At 41.3% G+C, this 11,998-nt stretch overlaps 1 protein-coding gene across 3 annotated transcripts; it reads left to right on the forward strand.

The window, feature by feature from the left end:
* Nucleotides 1-3,654: 3,654 nt before the first annotated feature.
* On the forward strand, nucleotides 3,655-6,163 carry LOC130250318 (cytochrome c). 3 transcript variants are annotated; one of them, XM_056485864.1, is made up of 3 exons: nucleotides 3,655-3,820; nucleotides 4,589-4,765; nucleotides 4,913-6,163. In XM_056485864.1, exons 2-3 carry the CDS (start codon nucleotides 4,597-4,599, stop codon nucleotides 5,056-5,058), a joined length of 315 nt encoding a protein of 104 aa, XP_056341839.1. In that variant the 5' UTR covers nucleotides 3,655-3,820; nucleotides 4,589-4,596; the 3' UTR covers nucleotides 5,059-6,163. The 3 variants fall into 3 exon arrangements, with proteins under 3 accessions (XP_056341839.1, XP_056341840.1, XP_056341841.1); XM_056485865.1 differs by having other exon boundaries at nucleotides 3,671-3,764; XM_056485866.1 differs by having other exon boundaries at nucleotides 3,708-3,816.
* The last annotated feature ends 5,835 nt before the right edge of the window (nucleotides 6,164-11,998 follow it).

Consider the following 11,998-nt stretch of genomic DNA (forward strand, 5'->3'; position numbering starts at 1 on the left):
AACTACAAGAAGCAGTAAAGATTAGAGGCTCACCATTCACCAGGTATCTTTATTTCCTTTTCAGTCTCCAACTTTGTTCCCTACCTGTCTTTCCCGAGAATAGCCTGTTAAAGATATAATAAACATAAGGACAGCAGTATATTCCAAATGACAGGACTTGTACCACAAAAGTGTTAAAAAGTAACCCTAACCCATACATTTGCCACTGCAGAATATTCCTTTCTGAAGGACAGAAGCATAAAAAACTTTTCAAGCCCAGCCCAGAATAACTCTTTCTTCTCCATAAACTGGGCTTTTTAAAACCCAGGAAGAGATACATCTTTCTCCCAAACAATTTCAAAGGCAAAGATAAAATCAGAAGAAAAAAACAACCAACCAAACAAACAAAAAAACAAACAGGTTTTCTGAACTGCTTCAGTACAATTAAGAAATCATCATGGTGCAAATTAGTCAGCACTGCTTGTGTAAGCTTTATGAGTCAGGTCATAACTCTCACTGTTTCTTGAAACCAGCTCACACAACAATGACTCCAGTGCAAATCACATACTCCCCAGTGCTGGCACAGTTTGCTGATAACCAGCAACAGCTCAGGATTGTCCTACTTCAACATGGTAAGGGGCTGAAAACATGCCAAGGTGCTCAACTGCTCAGGGATGACATGATGATTTCTGCAAGAAATGGGTTCTAAGTTATTTGTCAAAGATCAAATCAGAAGTTTAGCACAGAGATGAGAAAAAAAATCACATATTTTCCTGAGTTTCAGTCTAGGTCCATAATGCAAGGGTATCTTTTTTCTTTTATTTGCAGTGTACCTCTTAAAGAGATCTGGATGCCTCTTTTGACATGTTTTGTTTATTATTGTTTATTATTTGTTTATTATTGGACTTGACACATTTGGTTTGTTTTTCCTTCCTTTGGGAAAGAACTACATAGGCGTTACACACAGAATTCTAATTGCAAAATAACTGTAGTTCCAGTGTGTAATGGCCTGAGCTAGTAATAAGGAAAAGGTATTCCAGGTGTAACCACAGCAAATAACTGAAAGACTATAAAATATGAGCCTTCTAGGCAAACCACACCAAGGCAAATAGTCTAATGAATGTTAATGCATGTAAAGTATAGAGCACTGAAATGCACCCCGAGTCATTTTAGTTTACTCCAGCAATTCAAACCCACAAAGCCAGAAAAGTCCTGCCTTTGTCTTCAGTGCTGCCTCTGGAAGTCACTCACCATACTCTGCCCTGCACAGGAAGATATATGTAGGATTTCTTATATATGTTGCAGATGCCACATTTAGCAGAGAAGGCAAAAACTTCTGTCTTATTACAGAGCATTTAAAAAAGCAAACACTAGGCACCTTGAACAACACCCTTTCCTGCACCTTCTACTCAACTTACAGATCAGTTCTTACCACTGTGTTGCTCCAGATTCACCCTTAGTAATGCCCAAACAGGCTCAAACAGATATGAGAAACCCTCTCCATTCAAGATACCTCTTTTTACTGGTGAAAACACATCCCCTAGCCCACAACCTCGTTATATCAGGCAGAACCTCTGCCTCCACTAATAACACAGTATGGAAACCCACTAGTACTCTGTATCATTTACACCTTCAGGAAAGGGTATTGCATTATGACTGCAGACATCTGCATGGTCAGGTGTAAGGCTGAGAAGATAACAGCTCATTTTACAGACTGATTTAAGTATACTAATCTTTAGCACTGTAAAGCTCAAAGGTTGAGTATTTTCCCAGAAAGCATTATTTCTTTACTTCAGAAGTTTAATAAAAAGCAATCCCATTGTCTTGAATTAAGCTGCAGGTCTTCAAACAGAGCTCCTTGGAAAAAAAACGAATTAAAACATTGCTATAATGACCCTCCACACGCATCAGAAAGGTTAACTGTGTCACACAACATGCAATTCTCAGAATGGAGCTCTACACATATTTAAAAGGAAAAATGCAACAGAAATTAAGAGAGCTACAGATGCTTGAAGTTTGTATTCTGTGAAGAAAGGGAGAACCTCTGAACAGATGTCAGTGGGCATCAGTCCACATCAAGTGCTTAAAGAAGCTTAAGAATTTACACTGCTGTGATTTTTTAGAACAGCTTAAAAGGTGCTTTCAGCTTCCTCCTTTAAAGACAGGACACACCCATGGTTTTATCACGAGTCTTCTGATATTAAGTTACATCTGGCCCTTGGAATCATTTAAGACACAGAAGCCTTACTACATGAAACTTAGTCCTTACAATTGTGACAAAAAGTCTAAATGTGAGAGTGAAAGGCACCCTGAAGGTTCAAAACCAAATGAAAAATAAAAGAAACAGAGGATGCCTTTAGTTTTTAAAATAATATTTTTTCACCTCATAATGATGGAAGTTTGACATGATTTGTGATTTGAGGTGGGCAACAACAGCAGAATTCAAGATGCTGAATTAAAGTGGCTTCATTGCATGTGTTTCCTCACTCTTAATGAAGTTCATGGATTTACACGTATATCATAAGCAAAACAGTTTTATTGTGGCCAGTGAACTGTTGGTAAGATCACAGCATAAATTGTTAAAAGTTTAATTATGCATTTTTTGTATATACCTTGTGATGAAGTGTTAGAAACTGCACAAAATCTGTGTGTCGTGTTTCTAGAAACCACAAACTTTGGAAGGCAATGCACTGTCTGAACTAGGGAGTAATGATTTCTGGATGATCTTGTGAATTATCTGCAGAATTCTGCCATCAGAGGAAACCTTGATATATTTTATTCCTCACACCTTTCTGCTTCATGTTGACACTTCACATGAGCCCTGCTCCATGGGCAATTACAGGGGCACACCTATACCAGTTTCAGCACAGCACAGAAGCACACACGGGTAAAAAATGTTTTTCAAATGCCAGACAGTGGAAAATTCTGATAGTTTTAATGTCCACAGTTAAAGCAAACAGTTCAACTCCTGGGAGTCAGTGTGGAGAAAAGGAAATCAGGGAAGGCCTTATTGCTATTTATACAGCTCCTGAAAGGAGGCTGTAGCAGATAAGGGACAGCCTCTTCTCCCAGCCAACAGGAGGAGAGCCCAGTCTTAAACTGCACCAGGGGAGGTTCAGGTTGGACATCAGGAAGAATTTCTTCATGGGAAGAGTGATTAGACATTAGAATGGGCTGAGGAGGGAGGTGGTGGAGTTGCCGTCCTTGGAGGTGTTTAAGACTGGACATGGCACTAAGTGCCATGGTTTATATGACAGGGTGGAGCTCATTCCATAGAACTGACTCGACGATCGGAGGTGTTTCCCGCCCTCCCCGATGCTGCAACTCTCTAATTGCGCCCTTTGCTCCCGCCCTCACGGCCCGACCGCCACGGCGGGACCAGCGTGACGCCGCCACACGTCACTGCCCGGGCCCCGCCCACCGCCTCGGCCACGCGCTGAGGGCGCCGCGCGACCCTCGCTTCCCCTTGCGCTGTGCGCGTGCGCGCGCAGTCCCCGCGCTCCGCTGCTGCTCGCCCCCTCCGCGCCATCGTGACGTCTGACGTCACTCCGCCGGGATTGGAGGAGAGAGGCCAAGGGAGGAAGGAAGTCCAGGGGCCCGCTGGTCGCAACCTACCCCACTGTCCCCCGGCGGCGTGACGTCACTGACTGCAGCCAATCAGAGCTCCAGCAGCCGGCCCGTGATTGGCTGTCAGGGCGGAAGGCGGGCCGCGGAGGTTGGTTGCGGCGGTGCCGGGTTACATAGGGCGGAGTACAGCGTGTCCTTGGGCGCAGACGGAGCGGGAGGTGCCGGCAGCGCGGTCACGGTGTCTGAGGGCGCAGCGGGGCAGCCGGGCAGGCAGGTGCGGGTGGGCGGCGGGGCCCCGCGGGGTGGTGACGGCTGGCAGGGGCGTGGGGCGAGCGGGCGCTGTTCTCGGCCGTCCTCAGCGCCGTTCCCGCCCGTCGGGGCCGCGGCCTGAGGCGCCGGCCGGGGTGCGGCGGAAGGTCACCGCGGGGCCGGCGGCCCCACCGCGGGCGGGAGCCTGAGGGGAAGCTCCAGGCCGGGCCGGGTGGCGGTGGAGCCGGAGCCGGGCGGTGCGGGCGCCCTTGGGCTCCCGCCTCCTCACGCGTGGCTGCTGCGGGACCCCTGGGGTCATCCCGGGTCACGGTGGCACCGGCTGCCCTCTGCCCTCCCGCCCTGCCCGGGTGCGTGGCCTGTGCGCTTTTCCAGCTGCGGAGGAAAGGGCTGCCAGGAGTCCTGTGCTTTCACACGAGGTCGTTCACGACTAGGAAACTCATGTTACAGCTGTACGAGTTCTGTTAAATTTGTTGTTCAGAAATTATCGTCGCATCCTTTAAATGCTGTGGGGCAATTCGTTTGTCCGAGGGAAGGTTTTTCCTGCCCTTCAGGCATATTTATCACCTTGATAGCTTTTAGGTAGTCTCGTGATTCCATATTAATCTTCAAGCCCAGGAGCTATAGTTTGTGAATAGACAGTGTGCCAGAGAATTGCCAGGGTCACACACTGCATATGTTAGTTCTGTAAACCAGCAGGACACTTTTTAAAGTTTTAGCTCAGTCAGTGACCTTGAGGTTTCGCTGCTGACCTCTATGTGTGTTCTTGGTCTAGTGCTGACAATGGGAGACGTTGAGAAGGGCAAGAAGATCTTTGTCCAGAAGTGCTCCCAGTGCCACACGGTTGAAAAGGGAGGCAAGCATAAGACTGGACCCAACCTGTTTGGCCTATTTGGACGCAAGACTGGACAAGCTGAGGGTTTCTCTTACACGGATGCTAATAAGAACAAAGGTAAACTTAAAGCTGCCCTTAGGGGACAAAAATACTCAGTTCTTGGTGATTGTTTTTAAAACCTGCCATAAATTAAGCTGAGGACAAGAATATAAACGTTTACTATTTTGAAATTAACTGTTTGTTTGTTTTTTAACTTTCTTTTAGGTATCACTTGGGGTGAGGATACTCTGATGGAGTATTTGGAGAATCCAAAGAAGTATATTCCTGGAACAAAGATGATTTTTGCGGGTATTAAGAAGAAGGGCGAGAGAGCAGACTTAATAGCATACCTCAAAGTTGCCACAAAGTAAAAGTTATCTGCTGCCTTATTTATTTCACAAAGGAGATGGCAATGGAAATGTCTGTGATGAGATTGGTTTTTAAACTTTCTATTTTTACATGTACTGTGTCTAACCTTAAAATCTGTCTCACCCATCAGATAACTTTGCTCACGGTGGGTCACTGGAGTACACGCTTGTTTGGCAGCCATTAACTTAACAAAGAATATGTAATTGGGTTTAGTTGTCCTCAATCATAAAAATTAAAAAAAAATAAATAAACATTTCCTGCCTCTTCATTGTTTAAAAAAAGCAAGTCAATAATCAAATGAGTAATTGTCAGCAGCATAATAGCTTTGACAGCTCAGCTCTTTAACATCAAAAAATAGGGTGGTTTTTGGCATTTTCTGCCATATATCTTCTGTTACATTAACAACAAAACAAAGGCTATAAAAAAAAACCCAATCCCAATATTTTTCTAAATTTAATCAGTGCTAGGTGTTGCAATATGTATAAATCTGTTTAAAGCTTGTGATAAAAATGCATTTCATCTGATTTAAGTACTGTTTGTGAACTGACAGTTGTGCCCAGCCACTTATCTTTTATCTAGGGGAAGCATGTTACCTAATTCATCCAGTCTTTGACAGCTGCATGCACCTATAGAGTATAACCCCCCTTCAGAAATATCTCCAGTTTTGACGTGTTCTTGATGCCATTTGCTCAGTATATCTCCTGAGAACAGCCATTTTTCGTGTAAGAGAAAAACATCCTGTTCTGGGAATGCGAGTGCTAATGGCCAGGCTGAGAGTTATTTAATCTTCTTAATTAAACAGAAACATCCACCTAGAATCCATTGTTACAGGCAGTTTCAGATGAAGGGGTGCAGGGATGAATGTGCTGGTAGACTAAAAGACAAGACAAATCCAAGCTGTCTTCCTCTGTGCCTGGCTGTAGCCACCGTCATTACTTCTGAAGGTTCTGTTTCGCACATTGTAAAGCAGTATTTTTAATGTTTTAACTGCATTTTTTTCATATCAAATTGTTCAGAAGAATGTATTTACTGTGTACCAACAGTAAGGCATAATTTGGAGTAATCAATATTGTAAATTAAAAAAAATTAAAAGTTTTGCTTGCTGTATGTGTATGAGATTAAGTGAAAAACAGTGGGAATGCAGAGCAAAGTTGGATGTCTAAATTTACATCATTAGGAAAGGAGACCAATAAAAAAACTCCATGTGGAAAAAGATAAATTCTAATTGAGTTGATGGGGGAAGTGTAAATGTAGCAAAGTTAGTATTTTGGACCAGAGCCAGCAAAGCTCTTTCAGGGATATGCTGTTTAACAGCATTTTCTGCTGTGCTTCCTGAGTGAGATGGGAGAAAACTCAAGATAACTCAAAAAGCTGTAGCTGTGCTGCAAGGTGGGCTGCATTTGATTTGTATGATGTACTTAATAATAGGATTGCAAAGGGCTTTACTCAGAGTAAAGAAGTGAAAAGAACTAAGATTGCTTACAATGGTCTCAGTGATTGCTACCATATGCGTTGTGATTATTTTTTCTTTCCAGACTAACCTGCAAACAGCATTTCTTGCAATTGCAGATACAGTATTAACCAATAGCAGGTTTTTTTTCTACTAAAATCTTTTTACAAGAAAACTTAAATTATTGTAGTTTATTGCTGTTCCAGTTTTTGTAAGTCATGTTTGTCATAGCACTTTTATGACTATTCAGAACTGAGGTTTTTTTCCATGCCAAAGTCCTGGTAGAGAAGTTGTAGATACAGAACGTAGCTGTACCCAGCTCTGCAATCTTCTGAGATGATGGTGAAGAGAGAAAGTTATGCCAGGAGAGAGTTGTGACACTTTGTTCTGTTAGCACCTTTGTGAAAGAAGACTGTGATCTCCAAGATCCTCTTCTTTGCAACTTATTTCTTCTCTAGATCAAGTAGGGAAGAGGATTTTTCAGTAAAGTGCGATAATTCTGCACAGATTTTGATTTGCAACAACTTACCCATCAGAAAAATGTGAGGAGGAAGCAGAGCTTTCCTTTGCCCAGAGTAAGCAGGGAACACAATTTAGCTTAGCCCTTCTATCTCTACAAAGACAAATGTTACTTCTACATAACACTGAAAACATTTAACATTAGTTCTAGACTCAGCATGCATCCTTGATAACGTTAGACCATTCAGACTTAAATTTTCATCTTTCTCTGTATACAGCCCTAGACAGCAATGGCTTAAAAGTTTTGTAGTAGGTAACTAGCAGCCATTTGTCACTGGAGAAACACAATGCTATAGTGTTTTTACTAATGGATAAGCAAAGAATATTGGAAGGGAAGGAGGTTAGATTATCACTTGAGGTAGTGTTAATGCAAGGGTTTGGGTGGGTTCTTTGCAGGGTGGGAAGGGGGCATCATGATCAGTTACATAATTAAGCTTTAGTTCTTTGTTTCCTAGTTTGTATTATGGAGTAGAGGAGTGGGGTTTGCCTTTGTTTTATGAAGTACCAAGTTTAGTGGTTTTCATCCTGACAGTGATACCAGTCTAGACACTTGGTATTTCAGTAGCTCCTTTACAGTTCCCAATTAGGAAATCAAAGCACCACTGCCAAACATTGCACCATCCTGTAAAAATTATGTTTGGCTACTAGTTCACAGCGTTGATGGGGCATGCCTTTGAAACTGATCTTCTGATATTTTCACATGTAGTTACGCAAATGAATGAAGATAGTTAATGGCTGAAAAAAAGGTGAAATCCAAAAGCACACCTTTTCTCAGTATGACTTCCAAATAAGTAGGATACTTACAAAATTACAGAACTTATTAGTTGTACATACAATTGAAATTTAGTGATACAGAAACTTTCTTGTTTATTTAGAGTCTTAACAATTCAAGTGTAACTACTCTACAACCAGCCTGGGAAGGTTCCATTTGTTGCTGCCTGTACAACTGTAAATAATAGCTTCAGATAAAGATCTTAATTTTGATAGATTTAGTCTTTATGGGATAATGTAATACTTTCCTTTTTTTGGTATAAAATATAGCATCAGTTTCTAAAAGACATGTAGTCCACTATCCTCCTTGTTCACAGGGGAGAACAAAACTAGGTAATGATTAGATATTCTAGTCTCTCATGTATATTAAAATCTATTGAAATGCACACATTTACCTCTACAGTAAGCCTTGTCATTTGCCATTTATCCAAAACACGTCCTAAAACCTCATCCAGGGCTAAAGGCAATAGAAGTCTGTTTTACTGCATACTGGATGAGTTAAACTATTTCAAATTGATGTCCTGAAAACCAGGTTACTCTGGAAGGTGAGCAGCCCAGAGTTAGCAGTAGGACATGTTAACCCTGGGAAAGAGGATGAAATCCTGTCTCTTCCCAGTACTGCAATTGCTGAGTCAGGACTCCAGGTAGTCATCACTGAGTTCATGATTTAGAGCTTGCATGTAAGTACTTGAATGCTTTTTTCCAGGATTGTTCTTGTCACCTGAAATACCAAAAATGCAATGGTCACCTTTTGAATGATTGCTTTCTGCTTAGAGGTCAGTGTCACAGGAGGTAAAAAAAGTGTAACACCATTCATATTCACGTGCTCAGTTTCCAGAAGGCTGCAATAACCAACATACTCAACCTGGGTGCTGGAAAGAAGATGCTTTATACCTCTGTTGAAGCTGTCATTATGCAAAAGGAAAGCCAAAAAGATAATCAGCAAAAGAGGAACTAACTATAGCTCAGTGTTTAAAACACATACCTGGGAGCAGGGGAGGTGTGTTCCCTCCAGGTTATTTAAGCATTTAATTTTAGTCAGCCTTGGACAAAAATAAACCTGTCGGTGGAGATCAGAAGTCATTACTGCTGGTTTTACATCTCATTGAAAGCTGTTCAATGCAGCTTCCTTATGTAATGTGAGCCACTGCTTTTTCAGTTTCAAAATCACCCACTCTCCAGATCTGTTTTTCCTTTCCTCTGTGTGTTAAAGCATATTTTTGTGTGTAAGTCTGTGCTGTTCCTGTCTTACCCCCCTACCAGTCTTCTGATCATAAGCACTCAAATGAAAAGCTGTTAGCAGAAATACTAAGCTGTATTCTCACCCTTACAATAATTCATAGAAATTGACTTCTGATTGCCCCATTTAGTTGTGAGTGTCTGATGACAATTTCTTTTTAAGATCTCCCACAGTTCTTAAGACTTGGGACATTGCCTTTCATCGGTGTTTTTTAATTCTAAATTTTTAAGAGCTAACTAAAGCAGGTAGTTTTATGTGGCTTTTTTTTTATGTCTCTGGTTTTTTTAGTATGAGATACAGGAAGATTATATGAGCATTCCCTGATCTATAGTCCTTCCAGATAAGAAGAAAGATGCATATACACTGCATTATAAAAATATCAAGGTTTTCACCTAAATGGCATAAGTACCATCAATTATCTAGATTTCATTTCAGAAATGTTCCTACCTTGACTGTAACCAGCCTTTCCGTGGAAGTATGTCTCATATTTCTACTTCCACTGTTGATTTTTTGTATGGAGAATGGAGAGGAAAGGAAATCAGATTTCTCCGTACCTTGCCATGTTTCCTATAAGGCTCTGTCATTTTATTTCCGGTTATTCAGTCAGTTTATTTGCTATTGATCCGAGAATCACTGAATAATTTCAGTTGAAAAAGGCCTCCAAGATGTCGAGTCCAACCTGTGATTGATCACCACCTTGTCAGGTGGACCATGGCACTAAGTGCAAACAATGTCCCGTTGTTCTTGAGCACCTGCAGTGAGGGTGGCTGCCAGCTCCTTGGGCAGTCCATTCCAATGCTTAACAACGCTCTCCTTGAAGAAATTCATCCTGATGTCCAGCCTGAACCTGCCCTGGAACAGCTTAAGGCTGTGTCCTCCTGTCACTGGTTGCCTGGGAGAAGAGGCTGACCCTCACTTGGCTAGAGCCAAGTGGTTGTAGAGAGTGACAAGGTCTCCCCTGAACCTCCTTTTCTCCAGGCTGAACACTCCCAACCCCAGCTCCCTCAGATTTCCTTGTAGGACTTGTTCTCCAGACCTTTCACCAGCTTTGTTGCCCTTCTCTGGACTCACTCCAGCACCTCAATGTTTTCCCATAGTGAGGGGCCCAGAGCTGGACACAGAACTTGTGGTGCAGCTTCTGCAGTGCCAAGCAGAGGGACAATAACTTCTCTGAATATTTGAACTGTATTCCTTGCAGTGGTATTTTTACCAAAAAAAGTATCACATTTTCAATTCCAAATTTTTGCCATTGTGAATAATTTTAATTCTAATTCTTATGTACAAATTGTCACTGGTTAGCTTGCTCATCTGGTCTTTCTCTTCTTCATTTCATGTGTTACTGCTACAATTTATACTTTTCATGTCTGAACTGCATGCAGCTTCTTGTACTTTACTATTCAAATGCAGTCTTTAGACAACTCTAAAATGCACATCTCAAACTCTAATGTGGACTCAAGGTAAAGACTTGAAGAATCCTTCTACATTGTTTCAATTTTTTTATTTTTTTGCTTTAAATTCACTGAAAAAGGTTCTGTTTCAACTAGATACCTAAGAAAGTCTTTCATGTGATCCTCAGGCATGCTTCCAAAAAACAGTGATGGAAGTGCTGAAAAATGTCTTTAACTGGCTGCACTTGATCAGTTTCTTGCTGGCACTCAATGAACAGGAGAGGGAGCCAACGTACAAAAAAGCTGCAGAAGAGTTGTAACACGTGCTTGAAGGTAATTTTTAAAAAACCTCAGTTTGAAAGAAGAATTTCATTTGTACACAAAGCAGGTTTAATGCAAGTGCTCAGCAAAAACGCTGGAGGTGATTATCCAGATGAATACAGTGATATGTCTGCAATAAGTCTGTGGTATTCTGAAGTCTTAAACCAAATCATGTTTTATATTTCATCAGGCGTGCTCAAGTTTGAAATAGTCTGTATTAAATTTCAGCCTATTCAAATGGTAAAAGATTCAGCTAGAAAGCAAAATGTTTCTTTCTGACTGTTCAAAAGAATCTTAAATCAAAGGTAGCAATCTCTAATGAGTGATCTGGCTTTGTTCCTACTGTGGAGCTCACTTTGAAATGGATATACAAGTAATATAGTTTCTCCACCAGCAGTTAGGCAGAAACATTGTGACTTTTGTTAGCAAAAATGCACTTTTAAATCTGTTTTTAATACTGCTTTATGGATGGTGCTGGGTAATAATCTCAAATTACCCTGAAAACAATGATGTTTTACAATATATGTGTATGTAAATACTAGCATTGATACTATATAAAATCCTAGGAAAACTAGGATTTGTAACATTTACTTAGAATTTTACTTAGCTGGGATATTTCTTATGAGGATATCAATGTTAATTTAACTATCAGTATGGATTTTCCTGATCATTAAGCCTTGCAACTCTCCAAAAAACCATGCTGCCTTTTGTCCTGTCAGTTCATGGTCAATGTGTATGTTACAAGTTAAGCTTGTTTTGCAGTGCCTAACTCCACCAGGAGCAGTCGGATCAGACATTAAAAATTTAGCTCATATATGTGTTTGCTCTCACTCTGAATTCTCAGAATGATGACATCTCTGTCTGTACCAGCATCCAGTGACACATCAGAAAAAACTCCCCAAAGAGAGATGCAATCAAAGGCAGAGCTTTGCAGATGAAAGATACTTCCACATCAGAAAATCTATCAAAAACGTAGGGTAGTCTTCTACTGGAAATGAACTGGATCATAAGATAGAAATCAAGATGACACAAATGAAGCAAAGAAAGGGGAAGCAAAGTGGAAATTAAACAAGGTTAGTACAGGGTGGCATATGTTCAACAGGGACAAAGAATGCACCTGTGATTTCACCTATTGCCGAATTAAGGGAAAAGCAGTGGAAACCCAGAAGCAACAAAACCCAAACTTTTATATCTTCAGTTGAAGGTTTAGAGAGAGTGGGTGTGTGTGTTCAGTGAGTATCTCTTTGGTTGGG

The sequence above is a fragment of the Oenanthe melanoleuca genome, chromosome 2 (assembly GCF_029582105.1).
Source record: "Oenanthe melanoleuca isolate GR-GAL-2019-014 chromosome 2, OMel1.0, whole genome shotgun sequence".
Taxonomy (NCBI): Eukaryota; Metazoa; Chordata; class Aves; order Passeriformes; family Muscicapidae; genus Oenanthe; species Oenanthe melanoleuca.

Excerpts from the sequence above, each read along its gene's own strand:
- LOC130250318 (XM_056485864.1), top strand. The coding sequence starts at position 4,597 with ATGGGAGACGTTGAGAAGGGCAAGAAGATCTTTGTCCAGAAGTGCTCC. Across the intron at positions 4,766-4,912 it reads GGATGCTAATAAGAACAAAG|GTATCACTTGGGGTGAGGAT; the intron begins GTAAACTTAAAG and ends ACTTTCTTTTAG.